Source organism: Monodelphis domestica, chromosome 4 (genome assembly GCF_027887165.1).
Source record: "Monodelphis domestica isolate mMonDom1 chromosome 4, mMonDom1.pri, whole genome shotgun sequence".
Taxonomy (NCBI): Eukaryota; Metazoa; Chordata; class Mammalia; order Didelphimorphia; family Didelphidae; genus Monodelphis; species Monodelphis domestica.
The window spans coordinates 14,887,108-14,903,651 of record NC_077230.1 but is presented as its reverse complement, the minus strand read 5'-3'; the positions used below and the strand labels follow the sequence as shown (position 1 = coordinate 14,903,651).

General features: G+C 38.1%; 1 protein-coding gene across 1 annotated transcript in view; it reads right to left on the bottom strand.

Annotated features, from left to right (window-relative positions):
- Nucleotides 1–790, bottom strand: part of LOC100027246 (radial spoke head 1 homolog) — a 41,236-nt gene extending 40,446 nt beyond the window's left edge. Inside the window, exon 1 of the mRNA XM_007493293.3 lies at nt 606–790. Coding sequence (XP_007493355.1) covers nt 606–659 — 54 coding nt within the window. The 5' untranslated portion in view covers nt 660–790. The remainder of the gene's footprint in view (nt 1–605) is intronic.
- Nucleotides 791–16,544: the final 15,754 nt, after the last annotated feature.

The window sequence follows — 16,544 nt, the reverse complement described above, 5'->3', positions numbered from 1 at the left end:
GTTCTAGGACAAGCCCAAGAGAATCTCTCAAGGAGCTGATAAACCTTCAGGCTCCAGGGTAGGTAGGTGGCACTGGATAGAACACCTGGTCTGGAGTCCTGGACGACCTGGCTTCAAATCTGACCTCAGTGACTTCCTAACGAGGTGACCCTAGGCAAGTCACTTAACCCTGTTTGCCTAGCCTTTCTTTGCCCTTCTGTCTGAGAGTTGATTCTAAGACGGAGAGCAAGACTTAAAAAAAAAAAATAGAATCAAAAACAACCAAACATTCAGGGCCCCAAACTCCAGGCTTAAGGAGAAAGTTCAGCATTATTGCCTTCCACATCAAAAATTGAATGCACTGGAATTGATGAGGTCATTGAAGGAGGGAAGACAGATGGACGCCAAAGGAGATCCTTTGGGCACACTCACACAAGGGCTGCGGGGAAAGGAGCGGAGTAGGACAGTCAGGAGGTAAAGCCCAGCAGAATATTTAAGCATTGTTAACCCTATTTATAAGCCCCGGGAGCATCCCAAAAGAATGGCGATATCATCCAAAGCTGAACTTCCTTCCCCGCCCCAGCCTCTTCCCGGTGTCACCCTAAAAGCCGCATCCTAATCCTCACCCCGAGATAATTCTCTCTCTCCTCCTCTATCTCCTCCGAGCCTAGATCCGACATGATTCCACCACCACCACCACAACCACACCGACAATCCGCCCTCCAGCCTGTTTAGTCCCTGCGGACTGACGCTTTTCTGTTAACAGTCACGTCACCCGGAGGAGGAAGCTCGCGCCTTCATCCTAGTTCTATTCACCCCACCCCACCCCCCCGCCCCAATATCTGGATGCCTTTTCCTGGAGGAGGAGGATGTGGTATTTGCCCCCGGGTGAGATGAGGCGTGGCCCACACCAAGAGTCTGGAAGAGAACAATGAATCCAAAAGGGAGGGGGAAAGGTGGGAGAAAAGGGGACTGGTCAGGTGAAAGAGAGAGGTAGTGAAGAAAAAAAAAAATACAGGGGTTGCTATAGCAACGGAGACCAGGTCTTGAACGCGCGCGCGCGCGCGCACACACACACACACACACAAACGCACACCCTCCGGAACCTACATAGACTAACTAACAAATAGACACCTATCACTGCATCAGCTCCACATTCCAGCTGCAGCTCTAATTGTTAGGAAGATGTTATTACACGGATCCCATTTCTGCCTCTGTGACTTACATCGACAGTTCCTGGTTCTGCCCTTCAGAGCTCCCCAAAACAAATGAATCCTTTTTCCATATAAAATGGCCCTTCAGAATATTTGAAGACAGGTATCATAGCACCCCTAAATCTTTTGTTTTCCAGGCTAAATATCCCCGTCCCTTCCTTTGTACACTCTCATTTGTCAACATCCATCTTTATACTTGCTAACTAGAATAACGGTTTTCTTTTTCGCGTTGAACTCGACTGGTTTGCAATTTCCTTCTCCAGGTAACTTTGAATATGAGAAAATTGAGGTAAATAAGGGTTAGGGGACCTGCCCAGGGCCACATGACTAGTATGTGCCTGACTCCGGATTTGAAGTCAAATCTGTCTAACTCCAGGACCAGTGCTCGACTAAGCTGCCTAAAAAGGAAAAAAATGACAATTATTATATGATCTGATTTGTGCAGAATAGAAAAGACCTTTTACTTTCCCGTTCTGGGCATTATTTTTATCTTTTCATTGTGGATCTCCAGATTAGCTTCCTAAATTGAAAATCCTCTGGGTCCAGAGCCATTAAAAACACTAGCTTACAAGACACCACTAATTATTTACTTTTTTCCTCACCTAGAAAACACAATTATTTTGGAGCAAAAAATGTTGAATCAGTTTGCCTAGAAAGAAGATTTGCAAGAGAGCATTCCCCTCCTAAACGTAGGGCCCCCATCCATGGGGAAACTGAGCCTGCATTCAGGCTACACCTGAGGCTCCTATGCAGAGGGCAACTCAGACCTCCGGCACTGTAGGATCCTGATGTTTTCCAGGGGTGTCATCACTGCTGTCACTAGGTCTACCCCTAGACTAGGCATGCCAGCTCTACTGGGCTCTCTGGAGCTGCTCCTAATTGGAAAAGCATCTCTTCTCTGATGGCTTCTGTTGATGTCACAACATAGTCTCTAGCTCACTGCCTGGCGCCTCTGCTGATCTCAGGGCTTCAATGATAGGGGTTGCTCCCGGCTTTCCTCTAGAGTGGACTCATCTACTCAGGGTTAGCCTAGCCATCTCAGGGGCGATTTCTAGAATGTCTCCTAAGAAGAGCTGACAGCTCTTAGCAGACTAACACTAAATCTTTCCATTGCATTGCACTGCGTTGCAAGCCCTTTATCTAGGGAGGAATTACAAATAACAATCGAATTTGACCTGCTGACAATTTTACACATTCACCAGATCTTCTCAGGTTTTATGGCCAAGAAATTTGTCAGAACAAAAAGCAGACTGACTGCAGAGATCCACTTAGTCCAAATTCCTGCACATTTGTCAGCAGTGCTTTGAAGCTCCTACTTATATTGATATGTTAGCTTTTGTTGGTTGCTATAACAAATCATATTGGAATTGCAGGCTAAGAAAAGCCCTAGATCTTTTCCCTCAAGAATTATTCTCCAGCCACAATTAATTTATCTTGTACCAGTATACTATTGCTCTTGGGATTATTGAGCTTTTGTTCTTCTGCATGAATATTGTTTATCATTCTTTCCTGGCTCTATAAAGTAACTACTTTTAGAAGTTTGTTTTGTGGCCTGAAAAAGAAAATTACTTTACATTACTTTACCTTGTCACATTTTACTATATGTACATGGAGCAATAATGAATGACTAATAACTATCTAATGGTTTCTATTTACAGTTATATTCCTCAGAATTCCCAAGTGTTATAGTCAATTTTGAATGGAATTTCTTTCTTTAAATTTTTCTGGCTATAATGAAAACAACTTTGCTAACATAGCATAAGTAACCCCGTGTTTTTAGGCTTCCATTATATGTGCGGTTTTTCATTTCTAAAATAAGCACTTTTGTGATATAACTTGACAAATTGCATGGAACTGTGATTTCATCAAAATATGGAAGTCCCAGGTAAAGAAACTACCTCTACCAATGGAGGTTGGCACCTTCTTTATAATTTACAGTCTTAGAAAGTATCCTCAGCTTGGCCTCCTCACTGTAAGGTTCTCCACAGTAGGTTGTGTCCCTATGATTCAGAGACCTTTGTCTAGCTCATGCATTGCAATCAATTTTAAAATGGCCCACTGTGGGGTTTTTGTTTTGTTTTGCTTTGGTTTTGAGGGGAAGAGGATTTTGTGATCAGGTCTCAGTGTGATACATTGAAGCGGTCTTTTGGGAGTAGTTGTGACTGTATTTTAGGGGAGGGAAGAAGCTGAACTGTATGGCTCCCTCTTACTCCACCATCTTGGCTGAGAATGTAAACTTCTTGAGGATGAGCCATTTATACCTCTAGTACCTAGCACAATGCAGTGGATATAGTAGATTTTTAAATAAATGCTTCTTAATTTGAATGTAATGAATTCTTTACCAGGTTTTACAAATAAATTTCTATTCTAAACTGATGTTTCCTTTGGCATCTATATTTCTCCACTTGGCAAAGAGATCATGTGTTGGCCATTCAAGGAATTGAACTTCCATAGTAAGAATCAATGACAATCTAGGATGTGTAGAACCTACAGCCACTCCCATTTTTCATGATGAAACTCTTATTCACAAAGGGCAGGTTGGAACTACTCATTTCATGACCATTTTTTTCTTATTTGAATTTCCTATGGATTTTTATCTTTGCTATGATCAGATTATATACAGACAACTAATTTAGAAATGACTCCCAATAGTCATTATAATATAATATAATTATACATTTTGAGTATAATTATAACTATATAATACATATATTAATATAAACTTTAAAAAAAGAAATGACTACCAGGTTATTTATATATAGCCAATTGTGTGTGTGTGTGTGTGTGAGAGAGAGAGAGAGAGAGAGAGAGAGAGAGAGAGGGAGAGAGGGAGAGAGGGAGATGGAGAGAGTTTCTATTTGATTTCTATTTGCTTAGGGCTCATGTCTAGGACTTTTCCACTTTCTTCTTGAAAATAGTATTTGCGATTCATAAATGTGATGTTTTCCTTCTTGTCTTTGGCTCCTTTCATTTTAAATTTCTGAACCATATTTTTCACAGTTCTCTTCTCTGTCCACCTTTGTGTCAAAGTATTAGCTAATTTAACTGGGGAGATCTTACTGAATTCTTCAGAGAATTTCTCTGCCTTCTCATCTCAAGCAATAGATGTTGGTATATAAAGTATAATTATTTTCAGGGTAGTCTTTTTATAAATGCTTATCATGAGTACACCATCATAAGGTGACTAAATATCCAATTAAGTGGAGTCTCGGTATCGTAGAAAGATGACTTGCTTCTACAAGAAGGACATTGAGTCATCTTTCCATTCAGTTGCAACTTTTTTCTTCTAGATTCATTTGTAGCAAAGATGTAAATAATTATAGATCTCAGTTCTTCTAGAGGTATTCTCTGTCCCCCCTCCCTCCACTCTACCACCATTATTGCAGAAACCAAAAGGAATTGCACAGGACTGTGAGCCACTTTGAATTTTTCTTTGTATTGTATGTTACAAGGATCCAAGAATTCAACAGTCTACTGGTGATTAAAGTAAATGTCTTTGAATAGAAGCTTCAATTTACATTATGGTATGGACTCCAGGCAAACATTTTTTTTTAATATATTTTATTTGATCATTTCCAAGCATTATTCGTTAAAGACATAGATCATTTTCTTTTCCTCCCCCCCACCCCCCCATAGCCGACGCGTAAATCCACTGGGCATTACACGTTTTCTTGATTTGAACCCATTGCTTTGTTGATAATATTTGCATTAGAGTGTTCATTTAGAGTCTCTCCTCTGTCATGTCCCCTCAACCGCTGTATTCTGGCAGTTGCTTTTCCTTGGTGTTTCCACTCCCATAGTTTATCCTTTGCTTATGAATAGTGTTTTTTTCTCCTGGATCCCTGCAAATTGTTCAGGGACATTACACCGCCATTAATGGAGACGTCCATTATGTTCGATTATACCACAGTGTATTAGTCTCTGTGTACAATGTTCTCCTGGTTCTGCTCCTCTCGCTCTGCATCACTTCCTGGAGGTTGTTCCAGTCTCCATGGAACTTCTCCACTTTATTATTCCTTTGAGCACAATAGTATTCCATCACCAACATATACCACAATTTGCTCAGCCATTCCCCAATTGATGGGCATCCCCTCGTTTTCCAGTTTTTGGCCACCACAAAGAGCACAGCTATGAATATTTTTGTACAAGTCTTTTTGTCCATTATCTCTTTGGGGTACAGACCCAGCAGTGCTACAGCTGGAACAAAGGGTAGATATTCTTTTGTCGCCCTTTGGGCATAGTTCCAAATTGCCCTCCAGAATGGTTGGATCAGTTCACAACTCCACCAGCAATGAATTAATGTCCCTACTTTGCCACATCCCCTCCAGCATTCATTACTTTCCTTTGCTGTTATGTTAGCCAATCTGCTAGGTGTGAGGTGATACCTCAGAGTTGTTTTAATTTCCAGGCAAACATTTTAACCAGTATTCTCTTCTTTAGCTAACTGTACAGTAAATATATCTCCAACAGACAGTGACTTTATGCCCCAAGAGCCCTACATTGCTGCAAATGCTTAAGTCTTCTATGCATTTATATGTTTTATGAAATAGAATACATAATTTCAAATGAAAAATAAATTTTAAAAATTATTTGGAAACAAATGCCCCATTTTGCAGAAATAATGCATATATTTGCATTGTATACAGTTTTGATTTTTAGTAGCAAAGGTGTAACCATTTTGCTTTTTTGTTGTGTTTTTTTTATTCTCTTTATTGCTTACTTTAGAACATACACAAAAACAAAGATCTTTGTACCATCTTTTCTTCACACTATCACTGTGTTCAGTTGTTCAGATGTAGAGATTATAGACAAACCAACCTATGTGTGCATAAGCCCCAATTCTAGTATCTACACTTCTTTTCTTCTAGTAAAGTCCTTAGGTACTTCATTACAGCCTCAAATGGGCTTTGTGAAAGATCCTCTAAAGCCAAAGTAAAGCTTACTTTCTGTACAATATTACAATATCTTACTATCTCTTCTCTAACATTTGAATAAGAATATTTGTGCAGTAATGGACAGAAAAAGGCACTCCTTTCACTTACCCCTTTGCCAAGAGATCTCCTATAGCATTTCCAAAAAACCTCCTAAAGAAAAAAAATGGTTCCCAGTCCCTGTCCTAAAAGAAATAGAAAACAACTGAAAGAGATTTTATGGAGGATCTGTATTTACAATGGAAACTGGTTATGAACTATATCGATACAATTGTTGCTAGCGTCCAAATAAATGCCACAAGATCTCTTTTGGGAGGGAAAAAAAAATACAAGTTTTATTGTCACCCAAAAAAAAGTTATACAAACTTATTATATGGTAAACATGTTTATGTGCATATTAATGCACTAGGAAAGCTTTTCTTTAGTATTTCTATCAGTTTAAATAGAGATACCATTCATGTATAAACATTTTTCTGTGTCTGTGTCTGTGTCTGTGTATATCTCATAAGCAACAGGTATACTTTGGCTCACTCTCCCAAAGTCAGGCTATACTACTTCTGTCCTTCAGATTTCTAGCAGAATACCCTGAAAGTTGAAATATCTTTTTTCTACTGCCATCACTTCAAGTTTCTCATGGGTAGTGTTAACCCATTGTTAAGGTCTAGTGACTACTAGATCCCCAGTTCTATTTATCCACTTAACATTTTTTTACTTTTAAATTACAGTAACAAAAAAAGTATAAACAGTCCCCCAAAACATGCCGAGGCATACTCTACTCTATACTACATCATGCTCTGAGGAAATACATTCACAATGTAGCCCAGTTTCTACATAGCACTCTTCCCACTAAGTTTTTGTCCAAAGGTAGCTTCTCATGATGTTTTAGATCATTTGCTTTTCAAATGAATTTGGTTATTATGCTATCAAATTCTAAAATGTATATTTTTGGTAATATGATTGGTATAGCATTAAAAGTATGAATTAACTTTTATTTGGTAGTATTGTTTTTATTCTATAGGCCCAACCCAGCCATGAGCAGTAAATATTCCTCCAGCTATTTAAGTTGTTCTTTTGTTTCTTGAAGGATTGCATTGGTTTTGAATCTTTTTTGGGTTGGGTAAATTGATTTCCAAATACTTCACACATTTTATAGTTATTTGGAATGTCATTCTTTGGAATTTCCCTTTCTGTTGTTGCCTCTTAGGTTTTGTTATTATTAAAATATAGAAATGCAGTTGATTTTTGATGCTGTTTTTAGCCTGCAAATTTTCTGAAGCTACTAAATGGCCGTCATTTGTCTTTGCTGAATCTCTAGAATTTTCCAAGTATAGTATCATATCAGCAAATAAGATTTTACTTCATTACCCATCTTTATGCATTTAATTTCTTTCTCTTGTCTTATTGCTATTACTTAGAATTTGCAGAACTAGATAAAACAATAATGGGAGAATAAGTCTCCTTACTTCATTCCTGTCCTTATTAGAATAGATTCTAATTGCACAAGATTCTTGTTGTTGGTTTTAGATATTTTTGTGATACTAAAAAAGATCCCTCCATGCCTATACTTTGTAGGGTCTGAAACGTTAAAAATATTGTACTTTGTCAGGGGATTTTTTTGACTTGTATTGAAGTAATCGTGTGGTTTTGGACATTGTCTTTTTAAAATATGACTTATTTTGTTGGTTGTCTTCATAATACTAAACTATCCTTACATCCCTGATAGAACTTTAACTTAATCATAATGAAGATTTCTTATTTATGTTGGTAGAGTCTGTTTGAGAGGACTTTAAAAATTTTAAATTAATACTCATTGATATTGGCCTGTGGTTCTATATTTTATCCTTCTCTGGTATTAGATATTAGGACTAATATATACCTCTTAAAAGGATTCTGGTAGGCTATTTTCTTTCTCAATTTTTGAGAAGAATTTGTATACTATAGGTACTAATGGTTCTTTAAATATTTTATAAAATCTCTTATGAATCCATGTGGAACAGGTAATTTTTCTTTGGTATTTCCTTTAGAGTTAGCTCTGTTATTTTTCTGAGAATTGATTATTTAATATTTCTACTTGGTCTTCTATCAGTATGGGTACTTTTTAAAGGTTTTCCTCTATTTCTTTTATGTTCTGTTTTGTTTTCATATAACAGTGTATAATATATTCTGATTATTCTAATGTTCTGGATTTATGATTTCACATTTCCTCATTTGCCATGATTTGATTTCCTTTTTTTCTTTAATTTGATTGGCGAAAAGCTTATGAATTTTATTAGTCTTTCAAAAAACAGGTTTTTATATAATATCCATAGAAAACAAAAGTTTCTGGTTTATTTCTTCTCTAATTTTTAATATCTCTTTTGTGCTTATTTTGGTTTTGTTCATAGACATTCCAATTTTAAAAATTTATATCTATGTTATGAGTCCTCTCTTTTTGTTAATATACAAATATAAGGCTATGATTTTCCTCTGAGTATTGTTGTAGCTGCATCCCAGAAATATGTGTAGATTGTTTTATCATTGTCACATTATGTCATGTAATTATTGTTTCTATGATTTGTTCTTTGTCCTATTCACTATTTTAGATTTTGTTGTTGTTTCCACTTGGGTTTCTTTGTTTTGATTGTGTTCCTTGAACTAATTATTATTTTATTGTCACATGTTAGGGATGTGTTTATTATTTTTGTCTTTTTATATTTGTTTGTAATTTCTCTATGCCTTAATACAATAGAAGCTTTAAAAGTTCCATGTGGCTTGATGCATAATAAAATTTTCTCTAGCTCCTACTTTCAATTATGTATATTTCTTGTTTTTATTCAATTATATTTTAGTTTCAATTCCAAATTTATTTCTTTCATTTTTTTATTCCAAATTCTCTCCTTCCCTTTTACTGTACCCATTGAGAATGAAAGAAAAATAAGATCTATTACAAATATGTATAGTCTTGCAAAACAAATCAAATCTCATTAGCCAAATTCCAGGAAAACAAAAAACCAATAAATAGAAGAAAATACACTTGAATCTGATCTCTGAGTCCATCAGTAGAATGGTTGGCCATGAAACTATGGCTGGTTGTTGTTTTGACCAAAGATACTAAGTTTTTCAGAGTTGATTATATTTACAATATTGTTGTTACTGGGGGCAGCTGGGTGGCTCAGTGGATTGAGAGCCAGGCCTAGAGATGGGAGGTCCTAGGTTCAAATCTGGCCTCAGACTTTTCCTAGCTGTGTGACCCTGGGCAAGTCACTTGACCCCCATTGTCTAGCCCTTACCACTCTTCTTCCTTGGAGCCAATACACAGTATTGACTCTAAGACTGAAGGTAAGGGTTTAAAAAAAAACAAACAATATTGTTGTTACTGCATATGGGCACACCTTGGAGATAATTTAGGTTCAGTTCCAGACAACCGTAACAAGTCAGAAATTGAAAATAAATTGAATCATATTAACTTTGTTGTTTTCCAGTGCATATAAGTTATGTTTACACTCTATCGTACTATATTCAGTGTACAATAGTATAATGTCTTTTTTAAATGTACATACCTCGATTTAGAAATATTGTATTGCTTAAAAAAAAAAAGCTAAGCAATCATTATCTGAGCCTTTAGAGAAAAAAGAGCAAAGAACAGAACCAAAAGGAGACGATGAGATAGAAGTAACAACATGCGAAACTACCAAAAAAAAAACCAAAAACCTGGAAATTGTTCACAAGCTCTGGAAGAATTTAAAAAGTAACTTGAAAATCAAATAAGACAGGCTGAAGAAAAATGAGCTCCCCCCCCCCAAATCACATTCACTGTGGCTTTCCTTTGTTTTCAGTCACTTTGTCTTCTATTTTTGTGTGTTTGGAGGGCTTAAGCACCCCGAATGTCCATCTTAACTCCCATCATATATCTCTCTCCATTATGTTTTACTAAAAACCATCCCCTTCTTCATTTCTTATAGCACTGTAGTATTCTATCACATTAATATACCATAAATTATTAACCATTCTCCAATTTATAGGCATCCCCTCGGTTTTCAACCTTTGCTAACATAAAAACAGGCAGTATAAACATTTGGACACATGGGTGTTTTCCTTCTTTCTTTGATGTCTTAAGGTTTTGTAATGTAAGGAATGAGAGGACTCCCCCCCAAAAAAAAATAGAACCCTGCTATTTACTGAACAGCTAGCCAGTGGGGGCAGCTGGATGAGGAACAGTGGAAAATGAACAAGGGGACCTGGGAAAAGGAACTGAAAGCTGAGAGAATTCTGGGCAACTGACTTCACTTCCAGCCTTGTAAGAAAACTGACAGGAGCAGTTCCTGAGGGTCAAAGGATATCTGAAACAACAGGAGGGGAAAGAATTTGATTTCCTTCTTGTTGTGTACCTATCTCCAGCTAGAAATCCTCCACAACTCCACTTTACTTGTCTCTGGCTACTCAAGACTGACAAAGAGTCAGTTGGACTCTGGACTCTCCTTTTGGGTCTTCCCCCCTTTTGTTTTTCCTTGGATAGATTCATAGAAATATTTATAAGTTAGTGTAGTATAAGAATATGAGAAACAGGGTGTTGGGAAAAGGCTTGAGGCACAAAACCTCTGACCAAGGACCTATGAATACCAACTACCATAAGACATAATTATTAGGATATCCTTATCCCTCCATCCTATTGGCTTATCCTTCCAACCCTTTTATTTCCCACCTCTTCAAATAAATTTTAGTTTATGTCAGTTGGAGTTTGGTTGGAGTTTTCATGAGAAGATAGAAGTCAAGTGAATAGCGACCAAGACCAAAGTCTTGTTTCATATGTGACAAGCAAAGATCCAGCTTGTCACTGAGTTTATAGGGAAGGGTTCAACAACAAAAACCCTTGCCCTTGAAAGGACTGTCTGGGATGCAACATCCTTCCCAACGGTTGAGCCCACATTCAAGACTCAAGGATAAAGTTTGTAGTGTAACCTTAGGAAGAGACGTAGACATATTCCTCCGGTCTCTCTCTCTCTGAGTAATCCAAAGCTCTAAAGGTCAGCCATCCTTGAGGAAGGAGAGACATAGCCATCTTTCCTCAGAGCTTTCAGCTTTCCTTCACATCCCCCTTTCAACCTCTCACTGGAGAAACACATCCAACCAGTGGGTTAAAACCTGTTCACCCCTCTCCTGTAGTAAGAGAGGAGAGTCTCTCTCCATCCCTCCTCTTTTATAGTATAGACTTAGCAGCAGGATCACTAGCTCAAAGGATACATACAGTTTAATAGCTTTTTGGTTATATTTTCACATTTTTTTAGAATGGCTTAACTAGTTCACAGGTCCACAAATGGTAATAATAATAATAATAATAATAATAATAATAATAAATAATAATAATAAAATAGGTAAACCTATTTTCTCACATTCTCTCTAGCACTTGACATCTTCCTTTCTTGTCATCTTAACCAATCTGATGGATGTGAGGTGGCAACTCAATTTTTTATGTTTATTTCTCTAATAATAATTTTAAGCCTTTTTATATGCTATTGATGGCTTTGATTTCTTCCTGAAAACTACTAATTCTTATCTTTTAACCATTTATCAATCATGAATGCCTATATAATTTGGAAATGAGATCTTTATTAGAGATGTTTGCTATATAGCTTTTTCTTCTATTTCTTACTTTTCTTTTTACCTGACCCATTGTACAAAAAGATTTATTTTACGTAAGCAAATTATCCATTTTACCTCCTGTGAACCTATCTTTTTTTTGGTCATGAATTCTTCCCCTATCCAAAGATATGACAGATGATTTGTTCCATGTTCCCTTAATTTAATATTAATATCAACCTTAATATCTAAATCATGTACTCATTTTGAATTTTTTTGGTATACCATAGGAAATATTGGTCTATGACTAGTTTCTGCCATACCAAACTGCTTCCCAGTTTTCCCAACAACTTTTGTCATATAGTGAGATAGTACCCCTAGAATTTCAATCTTTGAAACAGTGCTCATTTGTTTAGGTATATTGTGTACAAGGGGTGTATGGGGTGCTCAGAGAGGGGTGTATCTTTGGTATGGAGGGCTTGTTGTGCCCTCCTAGGGCAGCTCTCCAGCCTCTGACCCCCACCTGACACCCAGCTCTCACTTGTGGCTCCTAGTAGCTGCTAGCATGCAGCAGCGGCCATACCCCAGGCAACGGCTTCAACAGGCCGGCTAAACCTTGTGAGGGTAGCCATCGGGTCGACGTTGACCCCTGGTGAACCAGGGCTTTGCTCACCCAGCATGTGAAGACTGCTTCGGCGGAACAGGCGGAAGAAACCAATAAGAAGGTTCAACGGCTAAGATGGCAACGCAGCAAAGCACTGTGGAGTGCTTAGGGCATGTTGGAGCACAAAGGACAACACGGCCATCCAATGCAACTGAGGAAGTCTCCAGGTGTAATGATTTTTGGTGCCAATGGACCCAGGCTTCCAACGCCGAGGGAGTGGGACTGTCTCTGTGCATCGACTTTTCCACTTAAATCTCCTTCACGCACAAGTGTCTTTGTGCACACTCATCTATACACCATAGATGAAAATGCACAAAGACAATCATCATCCTTGGTTACAGAGAGACTACAACTACTATTGTGTACATAATCTGTATCACTGATCATCCTCTCTTTTTTTCTAATGCAGTACTAAGTTGGTTTGATAATTATAGATTCGTATGAACTAATGCAATGAAATAAGTAGAATCAAAGAAGCAATATTACTGTTGACTATATGTAATGATGAATATGAAGATAACACTAATATATAGCAAAAATCTGAATAATGTGGAAGAGAGAAATTATAAGGCATGCAAAAGAAGGCTGGAGGTTGATCAGCTGTCAATCAAAGGAAGATTCCATTTGGAATGTTATCGGGAAACAGTTGAAGACAAGAGCCAACTGCTGACTGATTTTTTGGGCTTCTTGGCTGATGATGGTGACTTTGAAGGAAGAAGCTAGGTTTATCTCTGGGACTTGGGATAATCAAGTTGGAGATGGCCTGGCTGATTTGAAGGCAGAAGGACAAGAGTCCATGTATCTCTCTCTGATTGGCTCTGTTTCATGGTAGTGACTGAATTGCCATTTCTCTCAATATCCTCCAACCTAAGGCTCACTGTAGATAATAGGGAAAACCCAACCCTCTTACCTCCATCCTCCATCTTTTCCTGTTTTCCCCAATAAACCTCTACTTGAGATAAAGAAGAGAAAAGAGTATTTCCTCTGAAACATCACAGCTCACCCTGAGTGACTTAGAAGGAGAATGAAGAAGAAAGGGGGAGGGGAAGAAGAAAGATGCTGAAGAAGAGGCTGGAAGAGGGAGAAAGGGAGATGTAAAGGGAGGAGGGTAGGCAAAAGAAGATAACTACCTGATCCATTAGTTATCACTTATCCGTCACATATACCCCCTCCAATATTATCTATTGCAGTAATCATCATGACCAGTTTTAATTAAGGGGGGCAAGTGGTAAAATATGCCTCCCTCCTCTTGGAAAGGCACATATGGGTACAGAATATCAGAGACCATCAGAAATGACCACTGGGTCAGCTGGTTTTATTTAACCATTTGTTATTGATATTGTTGTTATCCTAAGGTGATTGTAATGTGGGGAGGGGGGGAGAGAAGGAGAAATTATTAGTGTAATATTAGTAATGCTAGCAATTATAGTTAGCAAGAAGTTGAAGAATGCCTCTCAATTTAGAACACTGTTTCACAGATTGCTCAATGAAAATTAGCCAGGGAAAGGAGAATTATTAGTTTGGCAATATAGAGTAGTTTGGGTTCCATGCCCAGATCTATTACTAAAAAGGAACTGCATTAGAATGCATGTAAGGTGGCTCCGTGTTCTAATTTTTTATGATTTTGTACCTTGAGTTTTCCAAAAATGGAATATACCCATTGAGTATGAAGATTGACTCCACCATTAAAATCATGCTAGCCTCTCTAAGCCTTTATTTTCATTGAACCTTAAGTTTCTCATCTATAAAATAAGAACAGCTTCATGACACAGTGGAAAGAAAGGAGTAGACTAGAAGTCAAAAGATCCGGGTTTAAATCCTACCATTACCACTTACTCAGTTACATGATCTCATTTAATCTCTATAAGCTTTAGTTTCCTCATCATTTACAACAGCGGTTCTCAACCTGTGGGTCTCGACCCCAGTGGGGGTCCAACGACCAAAACACAGGGGTCACCTAAAGCCATCAGAAAATACATATTTCCGATGGCTTTAGCCACTGAGAAATCGCGCTACTTTACAGCAAGATCTCGGAAAGAACAGGGACCCTGCTGCCAGCACATTGTACTGATATTAGTTACCTATCAGCAGCCCTCCCCCTATGAGGGGCGATGGATTTACCCTGTTGCCTGGAGACGGGACTCAAACAGAGACCCAGAGAGAGCATGCAGGCGCTGGCTCCAGAGGGGTTAAGAATGAGTCCTGGAGCGGATAACTCCTGGAGTGGATAAGGGAGCCGCGTAACCCCAGCAAAGTGAAGCCTCAGCTCGAGCTGGAGGGAGACGACAGGAAGAAGAAGGCAGCATCTGCGGACCCCCTCCCCAGGCAGGACTTACCTCCTGCCCCAGCGCTCAGGGTGCCTCCTGCTGGATTAATATTTCTCAACATATAATTAAATATTGTTTTTTGTGATTAAGCACTATGTTTAAATTGTTTGATTTGTAGCAATGAGAATATATAATGCATATCAGGTATTTACATTCCGAATCATAACTGTAGCAAAATTACAGTTTTGAAGTAGCCACCAAAATAAGTTTTTGGTTTGGGGTCACCGCAACATGAGGAACTGTAGTGCGGGGTCACGGCATTAGAAAGGTTGAGAACCACTGATTTACAAAATGAAAAAGTTAGACTGCATGACCTACAAAGTCTTTTCTAGATCTAAATCTATGATCCAAATATTGAAACCACCTGCCTCATAGGGGTGCTGTCAGGAAAATGCTAGTGTAGTTTTTAAGGTATTAAATAAGCTTAAATCTGTTATTTAAGCTATTCAAGCTTTAAAGTGCACTAAGACTTTTAAAACATTGTATAAATACGAGTTATTAGTCCCAATAGGACTAATAAGAACTTCACAGATGAACAAGATCAGGTTAAAGGAAACTATGTCTTTGCAGAATGCAAAAGAATAATATGATTCCCCAGCTGTGAGGGTGGTTTTTAAAGTGTGTCTTCACTGCATTGGAGCAAAGTCCTTCTTGCTCCCTTCAGTGATTTGGAATTTAAAACTTGGGTTGTACCATATTTTTTCAGATTATAAAAATGAGGGGGGGAAAGCATCTGGAACTCATTACTATTCCTCATTTCCATTTTATGACTTTAAGAAGGCAAGATCTATTTTCTTATGCTGTTCAGAAAAAGAGAGGAAGCCATGACACTTACTTAGACTGGGGTCTCCTACCCTGAATCTTAACCCTACTTGACATAGTAGAAACACATGGAAGAAGGGTTTTATGACAGAAATGTTGAAAGAACTTCCAGAGGAGAGGAAGGGTACAAACTCCAATTAGACTTTCTGTTACTATCAGGTGCGCATACTGAGTGCTTTATTGTCTAGCCATTTTGAGGATGTGGCATGACCCCCGAATACAAGAAAATCAAACACCCAAGGTCAGATCTCCCCTTAAAAACATGTTTAAACGTCATTGATCTCACTTCCTAAACTTAAGGAATTTCAAAAGCTGAAGTCATGGAGAGACCCACTTTGAAATACAAGAGCTAATAGAAGGAGAAATAATGCCTGGAACAGAATAACCTCTTGGGCTCTGGATTGTGGACTAAATTTGAGGCTTTGAGGTGAATTGCTCACTAAGCAAATACAAATAAATCGTTCAATGGAAAATCTCCCAGGATAGTCAAGACATTTGCTTTATTGGGGTTTATAGTAGAATACCATGCTAAACCTATCATTCAAACTTGTAGCCATTGGAAGGGAGCATCAGATACTCTGGATAATTCAACTCAAAAAACTGATGAAGGGGGCAGCTGGGTGGCTCATTGGATTGATAGTATTGACTCCAAGATGGAAGGGAAGAAAGAAAGAAAGAAAGAAAGAAAGAAAGAAAGAAAGAAAGAAAGAAAGAAAGAAAGAAAGAAAGAAAGAAAGAAAGAAAGAAAGAAAGAAAGAAAGAAAGAAAGAAAGAAAGAAAGAAAGAAAGAAAGAAAGAAAGAAAGAAAGAAAGAAAGAAAGGAAGGAAGAAAGGAAGAAAGGAAGGAAGGAAGGAAGGAAGGAAGGAAGGAAGGAAGGAAGGAAGGAAGGAAGGAAGGAAGGAAGGAAGGAAGGAAGGAAGGAAGGAAGGAAGGAAGGAAGGAAGGAAGGAAGGAAGGAAGGAAGGAAGGAAGGAAGGAAGGAAGGAAGGAAATAAAATTCCAAATGAAGTCATGAAGAGTCAGATATGAATGAAATGTCTGAAGAACGAT